The sequence below is a fragment of the Euprymna scolopes genome, chromosome 22 (assembly GCF_053919585.1).
Source record: "Euprymna scolopes isolate OS-2025 chromosome 22, ASM5391958v1, whole genome shotgun sequence".
NCBI classification, from domain to species: Eukaryota; Metazoa; Mollusca; class Cephalopoda; order Sepiida; family Sepiolidae; genus Euprymna; species Euprymna scolopes.
This window is the reverse complement of record NC_136503.1, coordinates 19,232,594-19,260,233: the sequence shown is the minus strand read 5'-3', so window position 1 is coordinate 19,260,233 and position 27,640 is coordinate 19,232,594. Positions and strand designations below refer to the sequence as shown.

At 35.0% G+C, this 27,640-nt stretch overlaps 1 protein-coding gene across 1 annotated transcript in view; it reads right to left on the bottom strand.

Annotated features, from left to right (window-relative positions):
* Positions 1 to 4,871: 4,871 nt before the first annotated feature.
* LOC145243908 (uncharacterized) overlaps positions 4,872 to 27,640 on the bottom strand; it is a 35,891-nt gene continuing 13,122 nt past the window's right edge. The window contains exons 2-3 of the mRNA XM_080107018.1: positions 12,366 to 12,530; positions 4,872 to 5,238 (exon numbers count right to left, since the gene is read on the bottom strand). Of these exons, the coding sequence (XP_079963144.1) occupies positions 4,878 to 5,238; positions 12,366 to 12,523 (519 nt within the window). The 5' untranslated portion in view covers positions 12,524 to 12,530 and the 3' untranslated portion in view covers positions 4,872 to 4,877. The remainder of the gene's footprint in view (positions 5,239 to 12,365; positions 12,531 to 27,640) is intronic.

The window sequence follows — 27,640 nt, the reverse complement described above, 5'->3', positions numbered from 1 at the left end:
AAGAGCCTTAGTTGAAGTCTATCCATGCACAGCTTTTTGAGAACTTGCTTCTGATTTAGATGTAACGTATACAATGATTTCCAACCATGTGAGAGAAATTGAAAAGACAAAACTACTTGATAAATGGGTGCCTCACGAATTGAACAACTAAAGAAATGCCGTCATGAAGTGTTATTTTCGCAACAAGAATGACCCATTTCTAAATTGGGTTGTGAATTGCAAGTAAAAGTGTATTTTCCTACAATAACCAGCTGTGCTCAGCTCAGTGGTTAGATGCTGACGAAGCTTCACGACACTTCCTGAAGTCAGAGTTTCACAAAAAGAAGGTCATGTTATCTGTTTGGTGGTCTGCGACTAGTCCATTAGTTTCTTGAATGCAGGCGAAACCATTACATAAAAAACATATTTGAAACCTTAATTAACCATGCTCTAGTCCATCACCTCACAGATGCTAAACTTCTGACTGACAAACAATATGGATTTAGACAAGCCCGTTCCACAGCAGACATCCTAACTGTAATCTCTGAACGTATATACCATTCACTGAACAAAGCGGGGGAGGGCAGAGCAGTAGCTCTAGATATATCTAAGGCTTTTGACAGGGTATGGCATGAGGGTCTCCTCAGGAAAATTAGATCATACGGTATCACTGGTAGAATACTTAACATAATTAAATCCTTCTTAGATAAGAGAAAAATCCAGGTTGTCCTCGACGGTCGTACATCTAAACAATATGATATAAATGCGGGGGTGCCCCAGGGTTCTATCCTTGGACCTCTATTGTTCCTGATATTCATAAATGACCTCCCCGACAAAATTGCCTCTGAGATGGGTATATATGCTGATGACACTACACTCTATGGCAGGCACGACAGGAAGACGAATGAACACATTTCTAAAGAAATGGCAGAAACACTAGAGGAAGACCTCCAATCTGTGGTGGAATGGGGACAAAAGTGGTTGGTTGCGTTCAATGCTGCCAAGACTAAACTAGTTTCATTCAATAATTACAAGAAACCCTCTCTACCACCTATAGCAATGGCCAACGACTCTTTATCTGAGAGTACATCTTTCAAACTCCTTGACCTAATGTTCACAGGAAACATGAGTTGGAACAATTACATTGAAGGCATTGCCAGGGCCGCTGCAAGAAAGGTGGGCTCTCTCTACCATGCTAGACAACTACTAACACCCGAAAGTATCCTGTACCTCTATAAGGCCACTATTCGCCCATGTATGGAGTATTGCTGTCACATCTGGGCTGGTGCATCTGCTACTAGTCTCTCGCTCCTTGACAAGGTTCAAAAGAGAGTCGCAAACCTGATAGGACCTGAACTGGCATCTAAGCTTCAGCCTCTGTCCCATCGACGAAATGTTGCATCCCTATGCCTTTTCTACAAGTATTTTAGTGGTGACTGCTCTGACAAACTGCAAGCACTTGTGCCCCACGTGAGCACCCTCGACAAACCCGACAGGCTGCTAAATCCCACCCCCACACTGTAGAGATCCCTAGATGTAAAAGATCTTTTTACTCCAATAGTTTCTTTTTCCAGAACCGCTAGACTCTGGAATTCCATTCCAGGTCCCTGCTTCCCCAACAGTACTGACGTGCAGAAGTTCAAGTGTAACGTGAACCGACATCTTGCTGCCCAAATCCCTACATAGTACCCCAGTAGTTGTTGCTCCTGATAGTAGCCCTCTACACCAAAGTGGCAATTTGCCTTGTTTGGGGTGAAAATGTAATAAAAAAAATAAATAAATAAAATTACAGTGAAGAAGTACTGTCAACAAATGGATGAAATGCATCAAAAACTTCAACAGCATTAGTCAACAGAAAAGGCCCAATTCTCCACCACAACAATGCCTGACTCTATATTGCTAAACCAACCCTGCAGATGCTGAAGAAATTGGGTTACGAAACTCTACCTCATCCACTGTACTCTCCAGACATCTCAACTACCGACTACCACTTTTTCAAGCATTTCAACAACTTTCTGCATGAGAAATGCTTCTGAAACTCAAGTGATATAAAAGAAATGCCTTCAGCGACTTCATCACAACTAGAACGCTAGATTTTTACGTTACTGACATAAATACACTTGTTTTGCGTTGGCAAAAGTGTGTGGATTTTGATGGTGCTTATTTCGATCAATAAATTTTTGTTTGAGCCGAGATATGTTCATCTGAAATTAAAAGTTAAAATCCGCAAGAACTTTCTTGTCAACCTGATACACATCCTCTTATACACATTTTCCTACACGGATGCTATTTCTTCTCTTTTTTTTTTATTGCCATTGTTTCTCTATTATGTTGGTGCAAAAACAATATCGTTTTCCCACAGTGGAGAAGCACTGTCGACAAATTGATGAAATGCACCAGAAGCTCCAACGTATGTGCCCAAGATGGGTCAATATGACCAATTCCCCTCAATGACAACGCTCACTCGCATGTTGCTCAACTGACTCTGCAAAAGCTGAACAAATTGGGCTACGAGACTGCCTCATTCACCACATTTACCTGACCTCTCGCCCATCGATTATCACTTTTTCAAGCATCTCGACAACTTCTTGCACGAAAATTGCTTTAAAAGTCAAATTGGCATGCACTGCTTCTAGAAATCTGGATTTCTATGCTAATGAGATAAATAAACTTATTTATCATTGGCAAAAATGTGTCAATTCTAATGGTTCTTATTTCGATTAATAAAGTTCATTATGAAAGGAGTTAAAAAAAAAAAACGTCAAAACGTCATTATTTTTGCACCAACTTAACATATCATCTTCATACTCTGCTTATTTCATGCTTCTGTTCCTTATTTTATTCATATCATCCTTTTACTTTACATTGCTGTTATTGCTAGTACTCTCCATTTTTTTTTACTCTTTCTCATATACTAACTCGATTGTTACGTTCCTGTTTTTCTATTTATGTCTTATTTACGTGACACACAACTCTGCATCTCTTGAGTTATTGCTACTCTTTTCATTTTTCTATTTATGTGATGCATTTATTATTGCATCGTATAACACTCATTTCTTTTAATCATAACTGAGGGAACGAGAGAAATCTACCACAGTGGATCAAATAAAGCTGACTAATTTGGTCGAGTATGGACTTTTCATTTTGACTGGTGACACAGTGCCGATCATGATAAAAACTTAGGACAAGGAAGAGCACCCTCTGTAAAATCTTTGCGCCAAAACCTCCATGAATATTTCAATGCATGTAACTTAACTAGTTGCCCAGACAACTGATGCCATTCAAAGCAGCATGTAAATAGAAAAGGATAAAGATATGATTAAATTATATTCCTTTTTGTACACATGTGCGATCTAAAGTTTATGCTTTAGGTTAAGCTTGATTAGTGATACACTTAATGTTGATCATGATAAAGCGTTAGGCAAGGAATCTCCTTATAAAGTCTGCTTCAAATACAATTCCAGAGGCCCACCCGAGTGGATGATCCCATCAACTTATACATTGATAAAAAAGTATCATTCCTGTTTTCTATTTTATTTGCATCATTTATTACAGTATAGTGTAAACAATATACAAGTAAGAAATCATGATTTGCTTCAATTGTTATGATTCTCAATAATCTCTTATTTAACCCAATATTATATATATTGCTTTCTTTTAAATACAATTCTCATCTAAACATTTCAGACAAAGAACCAAATAGTATGATTTGGGTTTAATAATAAAAGGTTGACAGATTGGCCGAAACGTTGTGAAAATAACACTCAAGATAACAGTAGTCTGAATAAACCAAATAATATGAATTATCAATCCTCATATAAAAATTTGGGACAAAAAAAAAAAAAAACAACAATGTCTAAGAAAGTATATATCATCCTCTTATACACATTTTCCTACACGGATGTCACGTCTATTTCATTTTTTTTGTATTAACTCTTTATGACCTGAATTATGATGTAGATGATTAAAAAAAACTATTTGTTAATTTTAGTTACTTTAAAGTTTTGATCATACTATATCTTCAAACTAGAAAAATTATGAAGTTCAATAGTTAAACTACCACTGAGAATTTTTGCATTTCATAAACTTACTTTATTATGCAGTGCTTGACAAAAGTGTTTATGACAACAAACGAAATCCTCCACTCTGAGACAGATGGGGGATACTGACTGTAAGCAATGGACAGTTACAATCTGGAGGTATCTGACATCTACCCAGATACTGAACTAATAAGTACCATGTTTGAATCAATTCTCATTTTATTTATGCCGTTATATTAATTTAATCACGACTGAAGAAATTAGTTTGATCAGATCATAAAGGTTTAATACCTTGTTTATCCATATCATCTTCTTACTCTTATTTTATACTACTGCTCCACACTTTATTCCCATCCTCCCACTCGTTTTTTATTTATGCTGTGACTGCTACTACTCCCCTTTCTCTCTCATTTGCTGAGTCCATTGTACTGTCACCATTTTTCTATTCACGTCTTATTTACGTTTAATGAGGCAATTAATTTTTACAAAGAGAATATGTCTTGGCTAGTCTGACTCTGGCCAAAGGTATGTTCAGCTTACTGCTCCACTCTTCCTTTAACCAAACATCTATTACTGCAACATTTACCATTCGTATGTGCCAGTAACACTTTCATTTCCTGTGTCTGTAACAACACAGCCAAAACACATACCTGTTAATTGACGATTAACTGTAAAATTACATTTTTAACATTATATGTTGAGATATACTACACTAATCCCAATTTTTATACATCTGCCTTGTTCCATTTACCCATAATAATATGAAATAAAGAGATGAAATATGAACTTTTTTAATATATTTTATTTCAACAAAAATAAAGATAAAAACTATTTCCTAAAATGGTTACAATATTTCTTTTACTTTTTGACAACTCTTGCTGCAGTTTTAGTTCGAGTGGGTCGAGTGGTCACAAGGTTATTAGTGTTTGGCCGGCTTGGTGTGACAATATCTGCATTTCTTTTGCTGCTGCTAGAATTATTAGAGTGGCTTATTGATATGGACTCTGATGGGTTACCAGATGCAGGGACTATTAAAGTTCGGTATTGGTCCATGCTTGGAATAGAACGTCTACCATCATTGGCATTTCCATTCTGGCTATTGACAGAATTTGAGGGGTTCCCTTGTGAAGGGGTAACTGTTTTGTGGGCGCACATCAGTTTGATCATTTTTGCCAACATTGGAATCCTCACATTCATCCGAATAAGATCTAAAATAATCCTGAAATCAAACAGAAAAAGGCAAATTAGATTTTTATCTTTTTTGTAAAAAATTTTTATTTTTTAAATATACTGCATCTGTTTTACAAGCACTTTAATGGAATATGCTCTGATGAACTCCTAGCTCTTGAACCCTCTCGATGTACATACTCAGACTACTAAATTTTGGAATTCCTTCCCTATTTTCATGCTTCCTCCGCCTGCACTTACCTGCAGAAATTTAAATGTAATATGAACACACATCTCATTGCAAAACAGTCCCTCATTAGACATGATCTAAAATAGTATCACTTTACATTCCAAGTGGTAATGTCTTCAGAGTAAAAAAAAAAAAAAAGTAAAATGAAAAAAAAAAAAAAAAAAAAATCAGAGTAATCAATAGCAGTTTCACATTAATAATCTTTTGAGTAAGCAGATCATTAACATATTCAGTTGTACATCTGTGACAAGTTTTAGGAACCGACTTATAAACTAACCTATCATTGATCAGGTCCTCATCCCTTTCTTTCTTTCAAATCTATCCTTATTTTGTTCAACATTTTCCTGCCAACAATCTCTGTGACTTCAACTGTTCTACATCTACTAACCCAAGAACTCTTATCAATTCTTTCAATGTGACCAAACCAAAGAAGTCTTCTGCTCTGCACACATCTCCTTAGTGTCCAAATTTAATTTTCATTTTCGTCTGAGCTCATCAGATCTAAGCCTGTCTTTAAGACTCGTATTACACATCCATCATAGGACTTGTCAGGATCCATCTATAGATTAAATCGAATTTGTCCCAACAACATGAAATTATATGTAGTGATGAGGCCCAACAGGGTAAAACGATAAAATTGTAGCCCTAGAAAAGACTACATGATTCATTTCCCTTTGATGAAAACCAATTTTTTTTTTTTACTTCGTAGCCTAGTGGGGGATGCCTTTTCTCTTCCCACAGAAGAGACGTTGCAAGCCTGTCTCTGCTTTACTGTTATTTTCATGGCAAGTGCTTGTCTGAGCGTCAATCTATGACCCCCCTGGCCTGATTTTCATGAAAAACACTGGTCTGGCTGAAACCACTATCAATAATTTTCCTCACTTTATCTATGTCTAAACCCTTTTTTTTTTTTTTTTTTTTTACACGGTGGTCACCACTTACCAAGGCCCGGAAGCCACTCAGGGATAAGGGTTATTGCAAGTACAGTACGTTAGTGTGAAGATTTAATGAAGTGTTTACTTAAGAGGGCGGTTCATTAGGAATTTGTTAACGTTGGACTTGAAGACATCCAACCTAAACAGATTCCATGAACATAGCTTCTTTCTTAGAATTGCATGCCTGTGAAACTGTTGCACTTTCCTGCTTTCCAACTGACTACAATATGGTTGTCTTCAAGTACAATGTAAACAATTTTTGGGTGAGCCATCCACTTAAGTAATCCAATTTACCGAATTCCCACTACTAACACAATTACTATACATTTTCCAATTGACTACTGTACACTCATTAACCCTTATCCTCAAGTGGCCTACAGGCCTTGATAAGTGGTAACTCCTTTGTAAAAAAAAAAAATGGCAAATTAGTTTTGTTTGGATGATTGTCTGGTTTGATTGTGATATTTGTTTGGGTTGTCATTTCATTACGTCTTTGTATAATTTCAGGTTGGGGGGAAAGTTGAGCAAAATGGGCCAGTTTTCATGCCAAGTATACACACATAATGTTACATTAGCTCTAAGTGCTACCAAAGAGTTAGGGCTTCTGTACTGTCAGTCAGAAACAGTAGCCAGACAAACTGTCAATCAAGTACCCATAACTTCTCAAACAAGACCAGCCCAAACCAGCCAAGTGAGCACAAATGGCATGCAAGCAAACCCAATCTGCTCAATTTGTAATAGATAGAAAGAAATTGGAAATAGCTCTACTACATAATCAAGTTACCTGAATTTTTTTTTTGTTTTTTTTTCAATAAAAGTTTTACAATGAAGCTGTAGTGTTGTTTTCTTTAAGGCAACAACTTTATTGTTCCAGTTCCCAAGTGTGAAGGTACCCTTCACTTGCAATTACTCCCAGGTTCATTCCGACTTGAAATGGTACTACCTGTCTACGAGTTAAATGAGCTTAATGTCTTAGGCTGCCAATTACTGTATGAAAGAAAAACAGCTACGAATGATTTGCTAAATATATTTTATTCATATGATCAAACTGGTGTCACGTGAAGCTTGGTGAATTTAGGTGCACTTTCAACATAAAAAGTTTGGTTTGGGATGAGTTACAGCAAATGAATTTTGTTTTTTAATGCCAAAACAATATTTAACAGCAAAACAATTTCTAATGTTCAAACCAATTGAGAATTCATTTTATACACAAAAATTACATTTTCTTATGCCGCTATTTCGCAACACACCTAAAGTCTTAAAAGTGAAACATTTTGGAAACAAGCTCAATTTTTTATGACTGTTTAGATTTTATGAGACCAACAATCGAAAAAAGTTTGACGAAAGTGTGAGAGGTAGGAGAGACATTTTCAAATTTCTCTGCATGATTTGATATTTACAGGGCTTCACATTGCGAGTGAAACAGTCGCATTTGCGAGTGATTTTTCAAAGTGGCGACTAGACGTAATTAAACGCTTATCTTTTGCCGATTGTATTTCTTTCACTGACAATCTTCCAAAGCTTACTACTGAGTGAAAAATATCTTTTCAACTTCTTTTTTGCTATAAAATGATCAAAGTTAAGTTATTTAAAGAATAAAAGTTTAATAGAACAATATACTTTTTTTTTTTTAACGATGGCTGTTTAAAAAAAATATCTGAAGAAATTAGAATGTTTATACCTTCAAGTATCAACATAAAATTTGTTGTATATTTAGAATTACACTTATTAAAACAAAAACACACAGAAAAATCTTTATACCATATTGTAAGAATAATGTGGGTTTGGCTAGTAAACGAAAATGTCTCTCATACCTCTTACATATTCTGTCAAAAGTCAACTAAAGATAAATTTGTCCGTAGAGATCTGATTTAATTTCTTTTTAAAAATTAGTTTATTATTTCAATTCACTCCAAACAAGACATAATGAGTTGCTTTAAATTAGGAGGCTAATTTATAGGGAGCATCCTAGGTTCAAAGTTGTGCAGAAAGATTCTTGTTCACTTAAATTTCTGCATGTTGATACAGTCAGTAAAAAAACACAAAGCAACGGTGAGGGGGGAGGAGAATTCCAAAGACAAACAATTCAAGGAAAGAAGCTACTAGAGTAGAAAAATTTCTAGCATCTGGGGACCTATACATTGAAGGGGTGTGATTTTGCTGTTTGTCAATAATGTTTGGTCTTATCTGGTTTACAACATACCAAACTTTTTCAGTTACTTAACCCATCAAGTTTTAGGTTATCTAACTTTTTTACTAGCGAGTTGAAATTTTGTATAATGACTAAAAAGGAGTTAAAATACACAAATTGAAAAGAAAATGAAATATTGCTTACCTTATAAGACACTGGGTACATGTGATTTGTTTTAGAAATCAAGAGGTTATACGTTCAAGATAAAATTTACACATTATGGTAAGGAGTAAAGCAGTTCACATAAAGAGTTATATTGCATTTTGACAATAAGTTAGTGGCTCATTTAGACCCACTTAAGTTCATATATCCTCATACAAATAGAATTTTAGCAAATTTCAAAGGAATTTTTTAAGTGGATTCTAACAACTCACATAGAAAATGTGATGAATTTAGATGAATTTTATCCTTCTTTCAAAGTAATTATGCAGTAATATTATATGTAATAGTATAGATTTTAAAAAGAAATTATTTATTGTCTCCTATTTCTAGGATAGTGGGACCAATACCAAAACACAATATCCAAAATTGAAAGGAGTACAAAGTAATAATGAGAATTGAATATTATTTTTTAGATTCTTTGGACTACTTTCCTTATCTTGAGTGTTATTTTCACAACGTTTTGGTCAATGTAAACCCCGACCTTCTTCAGGTGTACTTTGTTGAACTTGGGAATCTGCACAGAATTTCAAACAAAACCCTTTATTTAATCTATGGGGATAGCATGCTCTCATTCAGTTAGACATGACTCGGTAAAAGTCTAAAGAAACTTGCAATTGTATTTTGAGTGTCACCCACACCATGGATTGAACCTTCAACCTCCAGAAGAGTATAACTTTATAACTGAATTTTCCCCAAGTACTTTATCCATGAAACCATGGGTCCTTGCAGAGGTTACATCAACAGAAAAATTGTGAAACCTAAAGATGAGAAGAGTAGTCAGATAAATCTAAATAATACAAATAAAGTTAATTTAATTTGACATTAAAAAAATGAATACAAATTATTCTATTGCACAAGAGACGTTTTAATGTATTTATGTATCCTCACTTCTTATTTGTATTTGAAGTCAATGCATCATAATTCAAAAATCTAATAAAATTATTTTCATGATAAAAACACAGGAAAAGAGCAACCATACTGTTAGATAAGTATGTTTAATATTTGTTCATGGAAGCTGCTGAATTTTTTTTTCTTTTTGGAGAAACATAGGTACTTATACAAAATAAGGACCGTGCTATTGCTGGAATTTTCCAGGCAGTTTACATAAAAACACCAGAAGGTGCTGAAACACTGAGTTATCGAAAATTGGATGAGACAACAACTGGTAAACGCAATTAAAAATATTGCGGAAAATTTAATAAAAATTGAATTCAATAAATTTTTTGAAAACTGGTTAAACTTAATGTGAATTTAGTAGAGTTAGCACAGATGCTGCATTTAACCCTAAAAAGAAAATTGATAAAAAAAAAAAAAAAATCTTCAAACATTTTATTCTCGATTCTAAAAAAAGAAAATTTTAAATAAAAAGAAAAACATAAAAAACAGTTCATTCTGGATTTGAAAAAAAAAAAAAAAAAAAAAAAATCATAAAAAGTCAAAAAGAAAAAATCTAAAAAACAAACACAAGAAACCATTGATTAAACAAAATCATATCAAACATTAAAAAGAAATTTTTTTTAGCTATCAGTTGTTTGTTATTCAAAAATATTTATTCATGAAACTTACCTTATAATGAATGTTTTTGTTTCTTGATTTTAATTTAAAGTTTAGTAAAAATTGTGCAACTTCTGTTGTATTTTTTTCATAACAATAAAAAAAAAAAATTGTTTTCATTATTTTAATTAATTTTTCATTGAATTACCTTTGTAAAATTATTTTGTTACATTGAAAAAATTGACCAGCATTTGCATAAAAAAGAAAATCACATCTTCAAACATCTTATGTAAACTGCCCGGAAAATTCTGACGATAACACGATTCTTATTCTACAAAAGTATCAAAAAATTATTTTTTTAACATTTATTTTTTAAAAATAACTTTGTAAACTTAATATTTTATTGTATGTGCAAGCAATATACATGGCATTTATAGCATACCAGTCCATTATCCAGCATTGCCCGGTTTTAAATTAAGCATAAATATTATATTTTAATTAATGCAGTATTTTTATTCATTATAAACAGAAATACCATAGGTAATAAACATGACGTTAAATTCCTTAAAAAATATGAGGTAAGAAAAATGGAAAGAACTGAGACATGTCCAAGCGAGTATTATGTTTTTTTCTAAACAATTCACTTCTTGTAATAAAAAAAAGATATTCAAGCTGAAACCGAAACCTAAAGACAGTGAGTCAAGTATAATAATTAGACCAGCTTGACGTGATCTTTAAAAAGTATTCTCAAACCAACTTATACTTTTATAGATATATAGATAAGTAGGACTATTAAAATAAATTGCACAAATTTAACTATGTTGCATATTGTATTATTGCAGTCATCTGTAATTTATAATGACATTGACCATCCGCTCTTGGAAAATTGTGATTTTCTCATGCACATATAATTCAATTGCTGACTGTATTGTATATAGTTGCACTATTGTCTTACATTGCAAATAAAACCAGTTTTGCAGAAAATAAATTGTGAATTTTATTTTCGGATGCATGATCCTCAACTCTGAAAATTACAAAATTCAAAACGTCAAGTAAATTGTAAAATGCTCTACTTTGCCTCATCTTCAAAATTACTCATAGAGATTGGCAATATTTAGGACATGGACTCGTTCCAAGCATGGTATGATATACATTGTAAGATCACAGTGACACTTCTGTCGTGGTCATTTCCTACTTCCCCTCATACTTACTCAGAGTTGGAGTTAGTTGATAGTGAGGGACATTAAGTTGGAGACTCTTTTTCGTACCCTGTCTAAGAGAAAGAGACTAGTGGTAAATGCACCAGCCCAAAATGTTAAGCGGAGGAGTTTGAGGGATGAGCTATCAGGTAGGCTGTTATTAGTCATGGTTATCGGTGGTTGAGAAAGCTTGTTAAAGGAAAAAAAAAATTTCTCTTAAGTAACATTAATTATTACCATCCATTCACAGACCTGTTTCACTACAGACTAGAGGTCTTTTTATAAGGTTTCTGCCATTGTTTTGGATATGTGTCCATTTGTTTTTTTCTTCATGCCTATCAACACTAGACTCTTTTCCAAACCGTTAACTGACATACAGGTGTTAAACATGAAATAAAATGTTAATTGCTTCCGTACAACTATGTTTTTTTCACTATGAAAAAGAAAAAAAGGAGCACTGTATTGATATTTTTAAATAAATTAACTTTTGATGCAATAATTCCATTTTTTTTTTTTCTAAAACATATTTTACATTAAATTTAGGAATACAAATTTACTATAATACTGAAATTTAGCCTATATCCTTTTATTCTAACTAATGATTACTTTTAAGATGAATCCAATGTTGGTATGAATTTGGAATTAGAGAAGTTTTACAATAATATTGTGGGGTCTGCACCATGTCAGCCATCTATGAAGGACAGCGACAGTGCTTTATGTTAATAAGGTGAAAACTGAAATTCATAGAGATTACAAAAATTCTAATATGAGGATAAGGGTCAAGAGAATATGTATAAAGGGGTCCTCATTCAGTCCAAAGCAATGTCAAGGGTGCCTGCAAGATACACATAAAAACTGAACAAAATTGTGGAAATAAGACATTTATTACGGTTGCTTAATTGTGAGCATTTTCAGATAAGAGGTTCAACAAAAAAAGGTTATACGTACTCTAGAACCCGAGGATGGAACTCTATCCCAGCATATTTGGCTAGGAGAGACAGTTGGAAGTCAACATCACTCATCTGACATTGCCAGGGTTGTCTTTTCTCTCGACAGCTGACAGGAGAACCTTTGGCAGTTTCTGACTGGATGCCAGGAGAAGCCATTATTAACCTGTGAAAAGAAGGTACAAAAGAAATATTTCAATATATCTGAGATTACCAACTATAATAACATATAATACAAAAATATTAAAACTAGCAAGGTCACCTAGCGTTTTCCAACCACATTTACAATGAAAACACTGATCAATGGATTTTGGTCCATTCTTATGTCACAAATTAAATTAAAAATAATTCATCCATTTACGTTTCTGAAATTTTGAGATGAGGATTTATTATACATATTAATTGGATTCTTTAAACTACTTGTCTCATCTTGAATATTATTTTCACAATGTTTCAGGTGATGTAACCTCCAACTTTCTTCAAATATCTCGTCAAACTTGGAAATCAGGTCTAAGGCTCTTGAAATTCATATTAAGATTGTTTGCAAGAACACTTGGCGTAATGGATAAAGTACTTGGTGAATTCAACTGTAAAGTTATAATCTTCTGGCGGTTGAAGGTTCAAATCCTCAGTACAGGTAATACTCAAAATTGTAAATTAATTAGAATTTCTACCCAGTTATGACTGATGGAATGAGACCAATATACTCCTGTGTATTAAATAAAGAGTTCCATTCAAAATTTGGTACACATTCTCAAGTTTGACAGAAAGATTCCTGAGTTTAATCAGAAGAAGGTCGAAGGTTACATCAACCGATACGTTATGAAAATAACATTCAAAATGATAACAGTAGTCCAAAAAATCCAAATAATACAAATTTATCCACTCAAGCAAATTGTTCCTATTTGAATTCCATACTTTTTAAATATTTTATATCAGTTATGGTTTTTCTTTACTACTTTTATGAGAAATAGTGTAGAAAACCTACAAAAGATTGGTGGGGTGGGGATCACGGAAAAGAACATAAAACTTCAGATTCCTGGAATGCAATGGTTGACCTCACAAAGGAGAACTTAGTTTTTCTTTCTGGTTTATTTTCGTTCTCTTTCTTGATCTCCCCCCAAACAATTTCTCTTGTTTATTATTTCACCATTAACTTTTCTAAGGTCTTTGATAAATCACATTAATTGAAGTACCACATTAGTTTATGTTCCAGGCTTTCCCTAGGCTTGGAACTTAGGCTACAATATTGATTTGGCCTAATCTTCTATAACATTAATAAATATTATACTCTTATTATTAAAGAGTTGAGTACTCTGTTGGTTTTCTTTCTAACAAACAAAACCAAAGATTATATAAACATATATATATATATATATATATATATATATATATATATATATATATATATATATATAGATAGAGAGAGAGAGAGAGAGATGAATATACTTTTTCTGTTTTGTTAGTGATACATAATGATGCAAAGTAAACAAGAACAAATCAATTCTGAAGATACATTCATTGAATAACAATGAAAATTTTATTTCTAATATATGAGTGACAGACCAAGAAAATATAATTTTGTACACACATGACAGACAAATAAAAAATATAATTCCTAACACACACATGACAGATCAACAGAAATGTCATTTCTAGTATGTGTGACAGAAACGTCATTTCTTATGTATGCCTTACAAACCAATGAAAACATTATCTCTAACACATGCATGACAGACCAACAAAAAATATTTCTAACTTAATTTTAAAATTTTAGGTGGCATGCACTCAGCATAGGTTGAGCCAGTTCATCCCATAGAAAACAAAAACTCGAATGAACACAGACCATGCACTATGGTTTGCAGCGAGCAAGCTAGTTATAGGCAGCCAGTCCTAGGACTAATGGCAAAAATGGTCAACCTGTGAACCAGAGGGAGGTTTGACGGCATGTAACTACATTTTCAGCTAGCCTATCTTTGAGTCGTTTATGAGCTATCACTTTGTGAATAAACTCGCCTGTTTTGTGACATGCAGCATGGTCGAACAAACAAAAGTCTCCTCTTTAAAAGACAAACCAACGAAAATGTTATTTCTAATATATGTGTGACAGACTAACCAACAGAATATTTTACAGAGATAGGAAGATGCATCTTAGAAAAAAAAGATACTTTTTTGTTCTATTTTGTTTTAAATAAAAAAAGCTTATATATTTATTTTTGTGATTTATTTAAGAAACTTGTGCTCGACACCAAACATATCTGTTCTCGATAAAGTAAACACAGAAAGTTTATATTTTCTTATTTTTTTTTACAACCAAAAATTGTTAACAGAAACATATATTCCCACATTTCTTTATAACCGTTTGTTTATCCATCAGAGGCTTTTTTTTTTTTTTTACATAGGCGTCACCACTTATCAAGGCCGATAGGCCACTCAAGGATGAGGGTTAAAGAGTTTAGAGTAGTCAAAAGGACAATATAGTAATCGATAGTAATGGAAGTTCAGTAAATTTGTTAACTTAAGTGGAACGGCTCATCAGAAACTTGTTCACGTTGGACTTGAAGACAACCATATTATAGACAGCTGGAAAGCAGGAAAACGGAAGACAATTCCACAGGCGTGCAGTTCTAAGAATAATGTTTTCAGCTAGTCTAGTGTTTCTTGTGAAAGTTTGGCGAGGGGGGACCATAGATTGAAGCTCAGTTGAACACTTTTCATGAAAATAACGATAAAGCAGAGACAAACTAGCAACATCTCTTCTGTGAGATAGAGGTTGCAGCGAAGAGAAAAGGACATCTCCCACCAGGCCACAAAGTCTATTTTGAACCCTATCAAGGCAGGACAAGTCTTTTCTAGCAGCTCCTGCCCATATGTGGCAACAGTATTCCATCCTTAGATGAATCTGGCTCTTATATAGATAGAGAATTGCATCAGCAGTGAGATATCTACTGGATCTATAGAAGGATCCGACCATTTTTCCAGCGGCCTTGGCAACAGATTTGATGTACGTATTCCATTTAAGATCAGGAGTAAAGGTCAAGCCCAGAAGTCTGTCAAAACTTGAGGCCTCCCCAAGACGAGAGCCATTCATTTTAATTGATGGCAGATGGGGATCAGAACGTTGATGATGTAAAGATAGAAGCTTGGTTTTAGATGCATTAAAAGTAACCAGCCACTCCTTTCCCCATTGTACAACGTGATCAAGATCAGAGGAGAGAGAATCAGAGAGAACTTGGTCGTTTACTGTCTTAGATGTGCTACCATAGATGGTAGTGTCGTCAGCAAAAATGTCTACGAATGATGTAAGGATGTGATTTGCAAGATCATTAATGTAGATCAGGAAAAGAGTTGGGCCCAAGATGGACCCCTGAGGGACTCCAGCTTTTATACTGTGAGCTTCTGATTTTTGCCTATCAACTACTACTCTTATGAACCTATGAGAGAGAAATGATTTAATAATTGAGAATACATTTCCAGCTATATCATAGCTGGAGATCTTGTGAAGTAAACCTTTATGCCATACCCTATCAAAGGCCTTTGATATGTCAAGAGCAATTGTCCTAGATAGGTTGCCTCTGTCGAGAGATTTGCTAATCCTATGAGATATAACTGTAAGCACATCTGCTGTAGATCTAGCAGAACAGAAACCATATTGTGTGTCACTAAGAAGGTTATTTTTGCTGAGATGGTTGATTACTTCTCTATTTAACACAGATTCCAGCAACTTACTCATGACGCACAGGAGACTTATTGGCCTGTACTGAGAGGGGGATGAACGATCGCCTGAATTCTTAAATACAGGGCATACTGATGAGATTTTCCAGGGTGATGGGAAGCAATTTTCCTTAAGACAATGTTTAAACAGTTTTGTAAGTATGGGTGCTAGTTTTGGTTGAAGTTTTTGGAGTACTATAATTGGAATACCGCCAGGGCCGGTTGCTTTACTGGAATCAAGGTTTTTGATTAGCTTGGCAACATCACATACAGATATTTGTATATCACATAGTGTGTTTTCTGATACAGGAGAAAATATTCGGGGTTGGTGGCCTTGGTCGCAAAGGGTAGAATTGGCTGCAAAGTTCTTGGCAAAGAGTTTGGCTTTGTCTTATGCTGACGAGATTAACTCAGGTCCATTGATGATAGTTGGGATAGAGCACACGCTTCTGTTCAGGATTCTGTTTGCAATTTGCCAAAACTGGTGGGAACCAAACCGCTGCTCAGCTACTTTGGACTTGACGGACTGAGCATACAACTCTCTTGCGTTCTTTATTACTTTCTTACAATGGTTGCTGGCAGTCCTGAAAGCGGCTTTAATTTCCATACATCTATTACGTTGGAAGCAGTGGAAAAAGTGATTTCTGTGCGCAATAGCAGCAGCACATTCTGGAGAAAACCATGGCTGGCTGTTAGGTTTTTGCTGGAACTTTTTCGAGGGTATGAAATTGTCTATACCTAGAATTAACCATTCTGTCAGGTCTGATACTATAGACGACACATCCTTTTTAAACATGGAACGCAGAGGTAGATCCGATATAAATGTACGGAAACTATCCCAGTCAGCCATAGTGTATTGATATACTGTACGATGGAGAGGTACGTCTGAGGACTTATTACATTTCATTTTTATCTTAATTGATACAACTGAGTGGTCGGAAGATCCAAGAGGAGACAGAACGGAAACTGAACATAGTTCAGGGCAAGTTGTGATAAAAAGGTCTAGGAGACTTGCATACTGGCCGTCATTGTCGGGCACACGGGTGGGTTCGTGAACAATCTGAGTGAGGTCATAAGCAATGGAGAAATCATGACAGAATCTCCCCTCATCATCGGCCTTATTTGAGTGGGTCAACCATTCCACATTGTGAACATTGAAGTCTCCACATATGTGAATGTTAGCTGAAGGATATGTTGATAGAACTTGGTCAATTTTCTCATATATGCTTTTAAAGATAGTAACTCCGCTGTTATGGAGGCGATAGAGAGTAAATATAAATGCCGTAGTGTGAGCTAGTGCTACTCAGAAGCACATATAGGCTAAGTTAGGATCTTCTCTGGAGATGTCCCTACCACATGGAAAGCCATCTTTTATATAGGCACATATTCCATGCCCATGGCGATCTTGAGGGTCAGATTTGGAAGTTAGGTTAGATTATCCTTTAATTACGAACTCATTTAGGGAAATAGTCTGTCCAATTCCAGTTTCGCTTAAAAATAAAAGGTCTGGTTTAGTCTCCTGTAATTGGGCTTCAACCTCTGGAAGGTTAAAACGTAGACCCCTGATGTTGGAGAAGGAGACATGGTAGTGGGGGTCTACATTGGAAGTTTCAGATCCGGGTTTAATCGTGTATTTTTTATTGAAACTTGTCATGATGGAATTTTGGAGTTTGTGAACTAGGTCGTCAGACTTGCTTAGAGCAGGACAGAGAGGGGAAACAAAGAGAGAAAAGTAACAAAGAATTTTTTTTTTTTGTAACACATGATAAGGTAAAGCTGTAACAATTACCCACTAGTATGGCATTGAGAGGCCCCACCAGAGACTACTGCATGGTCCAGAATCCATTCACCAAATGGCAATACAGCAGAAAACAACTTTTGATACAGGGGGGGGGACATATAACAACATCATGTAAAAACCAGTGAAGAAAATATGTCTGCAAACATGGATTCTATAAATAAAGAATTAAAACCTTTTAAAAGAAGATTGTCACCTTGTGATACTATCAATGTCCTTACCCCATTCCCCAAAGTGTCAAAAAAAACAAAAAAAAAAAACAAAGAGAAATAGGGTATGATTTGAGCGCCAGAGCAGGGGTTATAGTAAGTAAAAATTATTCACCATGGAACACAAAGGAAGCAGAAGTTAAATTGCTGATCAAGGAGTGCTGCTGAATGGGGACAAAAAGACTGGACAATGGACGTCAATATGTGTGAAGTAAGTTTACGGACAGTTTCAAGAGTTGGAAATAAGTTTTGTGACAGTTTATGACAGGAACAGTTTACGAACAGTTTTGAGTTTGTGACAGATGATGTGCTTCCAGTTTGACACAGATAAATGCAGATTTTGGCTCATAGCAAAGAAAATGAAAATCTTAGAAACAGCATTGGGGTTGGCATTTGGTGACAAATGGGTCACAACCGCATTTAAAAAAAAAAATTGTACAATTAAATCAAACACATCTTTAACAAATTAAAAAAAATACCACTCCCAGGATTGGTAAAATTTAATCCCAGAAGAAAACTTGCACCATTTTTATGTCCCTTTATGAAGATTAAAAATCAAGATACTAAACCTCATGTCTAACCTAGTTTGGATTAAAATTTATTACATGGTTTTGATTCTAGAAAACTTAAGGCTTAGGAAGTCTTAACAAATTGAAAATGTAAGTTTGTGACCATATTATGCTCCCCCCACCACCACCACCTCAAAAAAGAAAAAAAAACAAATATTGCATACAAAGTTAAATTTAGAATATTTATGAATTGATGGATTTTTTTCCTTTTTACTTTCATTCACTGAAACCAAGGTAATTGTGATTTTAACATAAAGGGTTACTGTGAATTAGGATGCATACCTAAAGGGGCATTCGAAGTGGGAAATTATGCAGCAAAATGTCTGTTCACATTACATTTAAGATTCTGCATGTTTTTTGTTTTTTTTTTCAAAGTCAGTGAAACATGTAGGTAGAAAGAGAATTCCAAAAGCTAGCAGTTTAAGAAAGAAGCTATTCAAGTAGAAAGCCCTTCAGCATTTATGGCTTCTACAGAGGAAGGGGTGGGATTATGCTGACTAATGGCTTGGTTGAGGATACTTAAGGACATTAGTGCAGCAAATTCATTGGAGCACATTCTATTAAAGTATTTATAAAACAAACACATGGATGTAACATTGATGCGATGAGGCAGAGGCTAGAGTATAGTAGATAGTGCAAGATCTCTTCCATACAAGATTATTTTAAACCTTTTCTAAGAGGAAGAGGCTAGTGATTGGTGGCCCAGCCTAGGAAAACAAGTGTTGAACTCTCGTTTCGTAATACAGATATATACGTTTGGAGAAACTGAGTTAATTGTACGGAATAAAATATCACTAAATAATTCCCAGACCCAACAAATAGAACAACACATTTTAGGTAAAATTTGACTTTGCTCAAACCCTATGTACTGTTCATAACTTTATCTGCATATGTATGTATATATTAAAAAGTCTGACTCATGTCCAAGTAACTACATCTAAAATTTCAAGTGTTTAGACTCGAGTTTGGCAGAGTCTGCAAAGGTCAATTCTTTTAACTTTGACCTCTTGGCAGCCACATTTTCGCCCACAAGTTGATTAAAAATCTTGCTGCATGTCTGATTACCCTTATGTCAAATTTTAAATGTTTAGACCAGAAATTAGCTGAATAGTTTGCTAGAGACTGCAAAGGTCAAATCTTTTGAAATTTGACCCCTTGGCAGCCAAATTTTCAGCCAAAAACCGATTATAAAGCTTGCCCTATGTCTGAATACATCTTATGTAAAATTTCAAATGTTTAGACCAAAAATTGGCTGAGTAATTTGGTAGAGACGGCAGAGGTCAAATTTTTTAAAACTTTGACCCCACTTTTGACTCCTTAACATTCTTTGGGGGCTCAAATCAAATTAAAAAGTTTGATCTATGTTCAAGTAAGCTACATCTAAAATTTCAAGTGTTTAGACACAAAATTGGTGGAGGAGTTTGGTAGAGTTCTCATAGGTCAAATCATTGAACTTAGACAGCCAAATTTCTGGCTGAAAACCAATTAAAAGGATTTTCCCAAATCTCAATATTCCTTATGTCAAATTTGGAGTCTGCAGACTGAAAACTGACAGAGTAGTTTGGTAGGGAAATGTACAGACACAGAGACAATTTCACTTTTATAGATATACTTTATTTTTTTATGGAAATCACTCCAGACAATGCATGAAGGATGAAGTATTGAATTAGGACCCTAGAAGCCAAGAAACTCAAACAGGCCACATTTTAATTGACACCAGTTGACTGCCAAAGCATGTATCATTTGTAAACATACACAACCTGAGTTGCTGGTTTTAGTAGGTGATTTTAAATATGAAGGAAAGATTCAAAGAAAAGTAGGAGGAATATATTTTTTATGTTCGGTGCATTTTTCGGAGGGGAGGGTCCTTATTTTAGCGAAACTTTTCAATAAATAAACAAAGATGATGTCTATCAAATAATTTCTATTAAAACGAGTTCATTATGACTATTCAATTTCGTTTTTTTTCTTTTACGCATTTAAGAAAAAAATAGTAAACATTTATTTTTTTTAATGTAGGCAGCACTTTTATTTTTTTCTTAGTTCTAGTGTACTTTTTGTCTCCCTGTTTCTACTTTTATATTTTCTCACTCACATGCCCCTATTAAAAATTCATAGCAGTAGGCTGTTACGAGGGGCATGCAATAAATAATGCCCTTGACCCACTTCCCATAGTAGTAGAGCAACGAAACTTGGCACAGTTATTAGTCTTTCTCTACATAGGAACCACCCAGAGTTATGCATTTCTCCCATCGTTTGATGCAGCTCTAGAGACCGTTTTTGTAGAACACCCCAGGTTCGTCCTCCAATCACGACGTGACTTCAGAAATCAAGGCTGCATCATCTGAGAAATACTTTCCTTTCAAAAACAACTTCATGGCTGGGAAGAGGTGAAAGTCAGAGGGTGCAAGGTCAGGAGAGTAGGGAGGATGGGGAAGGATTTCATAACCACACGCCCGTGCTTCTGATCTGGCGACATGCGAGTTGTGGACTGGAGCGTTGTCTTGCAGGCGGAGGGTACTTTTGCTGATCTTACCCCTCTTCTTGATTTTGATAGCGTCCCTTAATTTCCTCAAAAGTGAAGCATAATAGGCTCCTGTAATTGTGGTACCCTTTGCCAGGAAATCTGTCATCCCTACTCCGTCCTAGTTCCAGAAGACTGTGAGCATGACTTGCCAGTGGAGGGCTGCACCCTTGCCTTCTTTGGAGGTGGTGAGTTCAAGCGCTTCCACTGCATTGACTGGGCTTTGGTCTCTGGATCATAGTGATGGACCCAGGTTTCATCCTGTGGAATCAGTCTTTTGAAAAACTTTGACTCATCTTCTTGGCACATCTCCAAATTCATCCTCGAGCACTGAACGCGTTCTCACTTCTGGAATGGTGTGAGCAACCTGGGAATATATCTGGCAGACACCTTATGCATATGCAAATGGTCATGAATGATAGTTTTCACAGACCCTGTACTAATCTTGACATATTGGGCTATTTGGCGAATAGTAATGCGCCGATCTTCCAAAATGGCAGCCTCAACTTGATGGACAGATTCCTCATCAATGGCAGAAGGGAGGTGGGCAACCAGGCCTGGGAGCTGTTTCCACAGACTTCCGGCCATGTTTGAATTCACGATGCCAGCGTTTTATAAGGTCATATAATGGGGCATTATCACCATAAGTTTCTTTCATTTCATCAAAAGTCTCCTGTGGTGTGCGTCCTTTCAAATACAAAAACCGGATCACTGCTTGATTAAACAGGCTCCATTTCACACCTGACTCAGTTCAAACACATGTAAAACAGAAACCACAATTAGTTCAGAGCTGTAATTTGCCACATAACCCGTAGAGATATAAATCATTGCACATGCAAAATTTCAGCTAGATCAAACAACTGGAAGTGGGTCAGGGGCATTACTTATTTCACGCCCCTGGTATCAATGGACTGTTTTTTTTTTTGTTTTTTACCAAAACCATTGTTTGGACTTCGGGACAAGATCAAAATGTAGTATCTGTTCTTCAGATGCTACATTTCAATTTCTTGTTCTTTGTCAGTGGAGGAGAGATCCTTCACGACTGAGACAATTTTTATTTTTGTTCCTTTTCTCCACATTAAAAAACGACCCTGGTGTCTAACTCTGTTCCGTGGGAAGGCATTGTAAATAGGAACAATGTTTGTTTATTTTTTAAAGTTTAACCTATTTTCAACCGATATAAATTATTGCAGTAAAAATAATTAAATTAAAACAAAAATCATTTGTTCTTATTTCGAAATATTTAATCAAGTAAAAATTCTATTTTTTATTTGATTACTAAATTTTTTAAAATTATTCTTACAAATTTGAAGGTTCTCATGGACCTTTGCATGGAACTTTTTACTTGACTACATTAATCGAAATAACAAAAATGAGAACCATTAACTGGCTAACCACTCCAATTCTAGTGCTGGACCAGATCTACTCTCCGCCGAAGACTAAACCTATGCTCCCTACCATTTGTCCTTCAACGACATTTCCAGCATGCAGCTTGTTGAACAGAAGGAGAACTCATTCACAAAGTCCTCTCTCTCCTTCCTCTCTACCTGGCTGGCACAAACTTGTTAGTGGCAGCTGAAGACCTGGGCAACAACAATTAAGGATGACCTGGCGGTATTATCATATATTCTCCACAAGTAGTTGGTCACCAGCGCTGGAATTGGAGTGGTTAGTCATTTCTTACGATCTGGCCCAGAATCATTGAAACTGAACTGCAATAGTTAGAGATGCAGTTCATGCTCAGGATGAAGCCAGATCAAATCGACCAGGACGACAGTCACCAAAAGTACATAATTGCATATGGATATATAAAACCTCTTTTTGTTGTATAAATGACACGTTTTATTTATTTTATTTACTGAGAGCAAATGCAGCACACACTTTGAACATAGATTTCTTCGACAAATATTCACATAAAATGGTGAATACCGTTGTCTTCCACTCCTTTGCGATCTATTTACAATCATCCAAAATAAGTTTGTGGACTTTTTTGAGGTTTACCGGAACAATTATTGAATTTGAGCAACCCGAGTGTTTAGCATCATACAACCATGTTTAAAGTTAGCATACCACCATTTGAGTGTTGTTTCCGATGAGCAGAGTTTGAATAATCTTTATCAACTGCTTTGTATGAATAGTACTTTTCCTTATCAAAAGGCAATGCTTTATTAACATAGAAAATTGAGTTTTCTATTGTTTTGAAAGTATTGAGGACATTGCGAAGGCTGCTGCAAAGGTGGGCTCCCTCTACCATGCTAGAAAATTACTTAAACCTGACCGTATCCTGTATCTCTAAAAAGCTATCATTCACACATGTATGGAGTATTATTGCCACATCTATTCTAATGCATTTACCACTAGTCTCTCTCTCTTAGATAGGGTCCACAAAAGAGTCTTCAACCTAATTGGTACCACATTATCACCCAAGCACCTGCTCCATCGCTGTAATGTTGCATTGCTGTGTCTGTTTTCCAAAACCTTTACTGGAATGTTCTCTGATGAATTCATTACACTTGTACCCCCTTGACCAACATACCCCCGACATATCCATTTAGCAACAAAATCCCACCTCTTCACTGTAGAAATCCCTAGATGCCGGAAAGCTTTATACGCTAATAGCTTTTTTTATTCCCTGCTTTCTGCTCCTCTGCCTATACTGACATGCAGAAGTTTAAATGTAATGTAAACCAACATCTCGCTCATCTTACCTGGACCCCTGTATCCATGGTTACAAATAATACCACCCTTATGTCAAAGTGGCAGTATGCCTTGCTTGGAGTGGAGAAGAGTAGAAAAAAAAAAAATTAAAAAAAAAAAAAATAGCTTTACTTAACTGTAATTTACAAACTAATAATCTCATTTTGACACATGACATTTGAAGGTTAGTACTTAATAAAAATCATGTTTTTCTTTTTGTTATTTTTATTAGTGGCACTATTTATATGCTACATGGGGGGGGGCAGGTTATCTCAATATTCCATAAGAATCTTTCACTTAGTGATACAAGCACCAAGTGAAAGATTGTTTTTTTTTTTTACATAAGAGTCACCAAGAGGATAAGGGTTACCGAGAGTGCAGTAGTCAATGAGATAACATTGTAGTAATCGTTAGTAATGGAAATTTGGTAAATTAGATTACTTAAGGAAGCAATTCATCAAGAATTTGTTTATGTTGGACTTGAAGACAACCAAGTTGTAGTCAGCTGGGAAGCAGGCAAATGGAAGAGAGTTCCACAAGCGTGTAGTTCTAAGAAAGAAGCTTTGTTCATGGAATCTACGTTTTGATTTAGGCACAGATAAAGAGTGGGGAAAATTGACAGTGGTTTCAGCTAGACGGGTGTTTTTTTTGTGAAAAACTGGTGAGGGGGGGGGACCAGAAATTGGAGCTCATCAATCTGCCCCATTAACACTCGGGACTTGGTGAGTTACCCATTAACTAATATTTTTTACTCTATCCTATAGGAACTAAATTTAATGGCATGTCAACACTTCTCGATAACTGAATGACAAGAAGAGTTAAAACAAGAGTGAATTCTAGGGTCGAAATCAGACTAAGTCGGTGGACCAATAAGTTCTTTTAATTAAAATATTCAATAGCTTTGGTACGTTAGCAAAAAATTATTTTGTACGCATATTTCGGATGATAATAGTAGTACAAATAAGTAAACATATCGAAAGATTAAAACACGAATGTCTGTTTAGAAGAGATGTGAAATATATAAGCCAATTTATATGTACATAAATGCTTGAAGCTATATTTTATCGGAAAACCTGATTCCTCTTAGGAATTCGTATATAATAATTAGTTTCGTTTGTTGAATAATTCAGTTAGATTATTTACATGATAATATTTTGAGTGTGAGCTGGCCTCAGGTCATCATACTTTATCAAGATATATTTCACAGCGAATAAGTTCATGGCATCAAGAATTCTGTTTTTTTTAGTATAAGATTTAATTTCATAAACGAATAGGTAGAATGGCTTCCTCATCAATACATTAAAATTCAAGATCTGAAAACAATGTTTTGGAATTTGCAAACAGTTTTTTTTATTTCTAAAAACTGTTGCAACAATAAAAAAATCAGAACTTTTGAGGCCATCAGAATTGGAGAAAAATTGTGCCTATCTGTCGAGGTTAAAATTGATATTTTTTAATTTGTTTTTGTTTCAAGTGTTTTGCACATTTGCAAAAATATATGCGTATATTAAATGGGGTTTTACGGTAATCCGAAAATTAATAATAAAAAATACTCAATAGTTAAATATGTAAAGATTTTAAAAAGAATCGGTAATTGCATTGGAATTGTCCCATTACTAGTAACTTACTTACAAAAGGCTTTTTAAACCTGGTAGTTGGCAAAGATTTTCCGAAGTTTCTAAATTTAATATCCATATTTTGTCAAATGTTATATATTTGTGGAATAAATTTTATGTATTCTATTATCAAAGACAAAAAAAAAACCTTATAAAACTGAAAAAAAAAAAAAACATTTAAAATAAAACATTTAAACAAAAACATTTAAAATAAAATGTTTATCTATAGATTCAATTTCTGATAAATTTTACAAACGAATATACAAGAAAAAAACAAACAAAACAAACGCCCTTATCTGTGCTTGAACTTTTTAGCTTCTTTTGAAAGTTTGGAAAGTATAATCTCATCTTTCAGGATGCTTGAAAAAGAAACAAGCACGGAATGCATTTTTAGATTTTGATGATGATATGCAGTTTTGAATTCAAAGAAAATTTTACAATGCAAGTAATTTTTCCCCCCTTTCTCTCTTTGCCATGTAACCATGACATCAAAAGTTAACTTTGATATGTCTACAATTCTTATTACATGATTTTGAGTATAGAAAATGTCCAAAATTCAAATATTAAGTTCAGGGAGACTTCAGAAATTAAAAATGGGAGTTTATGTCCATATTATATCCCCCACCAAAAAAACAAAAAAAGAAAACCTAGAAAACTTTTAAAATATTCCATAGTACGTTAAATTTAGAATATTTATGAATTGATGGATTTTTTCCGTTTTGCTATCATTCACTCCAAACAAGGTAATTGCGATTGTAATGTAAGGGGCTTCTGTGACTTAGGATGCATATCTAGAGGAGCATTCTAAGTGGGAAATTATGCAGCAAGATGTTTGTTCACATTACATTTAAGATTTTGCATGTTTGCACAGTCAGTTAAACAGGGTCACATCGGTAGGGGAGTACTTGTTGGCATCAGTATAGCAAGTTCATTGAAGCATATTGCATTAAAGTACTCATAAAATAAACACAGATGCAACAGTGTGGGGATAGGCCCAAGGTTGGAGCTTGATAGACAGTATAATATTGCAGCTATGTGAACATGTAGCATATGACATCTTACTTTTGTTGCAGTTTAAAATAAATTCCTGTGAACTGATTGCATATGTATGGCCTATTATCTACTTCAGCTAAAATCAGAAAAGTGACATTCACCTAAAAATAATGATAGAACAGAGAGGCTTGTAACGTCTCTTCTGTGGAAAAGAGGTTGCAGGGAAAAGAAAAGGGCATTACCCACTAGATTTCAAAGCCGGTTTCTAACTGTCAAGGCTTGATAGGGCACAGTAGTAGCAACTGCCCAGAGGTGGCGACGGTAATCCATTTTAGGGCGTACCTGGCTCTTATACAGATAGAGGATTGCATCAGTAGTGAGATATCTACTGGAGCAGTAGAGTAATCCAACTATTTTTCCAGCAATTTTGGCACAGATTTGATGTAGGTGTTCCATTTCAAGTCAGAAATGAAGGTCAGTCCCAGAAGCTTGTCAAGACATGGAGCTTCTCCAAGACAAGAGCCATTCATTTCATTTGGGCCATGATGGGGGGGGGGAGTCATAGCAATTTTGATGAAAGGGGAGAAGCTTGGTTTTCAACGCATGAAAATTAACCAGCCCCCCCCCCCTGCAGCATGCTCTCAAGAGAGAGCCTTTGAAGTGTTTCCATAGATTGTGGTGTTGTCTGTATAAATGTCAATGAATGACCTAAGGTGATTTCGGAGATCATTGATGAAGATCAGGGAGAGAGTTGGGCCCAGGATTGAACCTTGAGGAAGGCTAGTATTAATACTATGAGTTCCTGAGTTTTGCCCATCAACAACTACTATTATAAGCCTATCAGAGAGACAGGATTTAATAATTGAGAGGATATTTTCAGCTATTCCATAGTTAGCGATCTTGTGAGGTAGACCTTTACAAGTACTTGAATGGAATATGCTCTGATAAACTCCTAAGACTTATACTCCCATGATGTACATACTTTACACCAACTTGACAAGCAGCATAATCCCACCCCTTTATTGTATATAAATCCCTAGATACCTAAAGTCTTCTACTCTAATAGTTTCTTTCCTCAGATTACTAGACTTTGGACTTCCCTCTCTGTTTTCTGCTATTCTGACAGTACTAACCTTAGCATTACAAGTTCATTTTT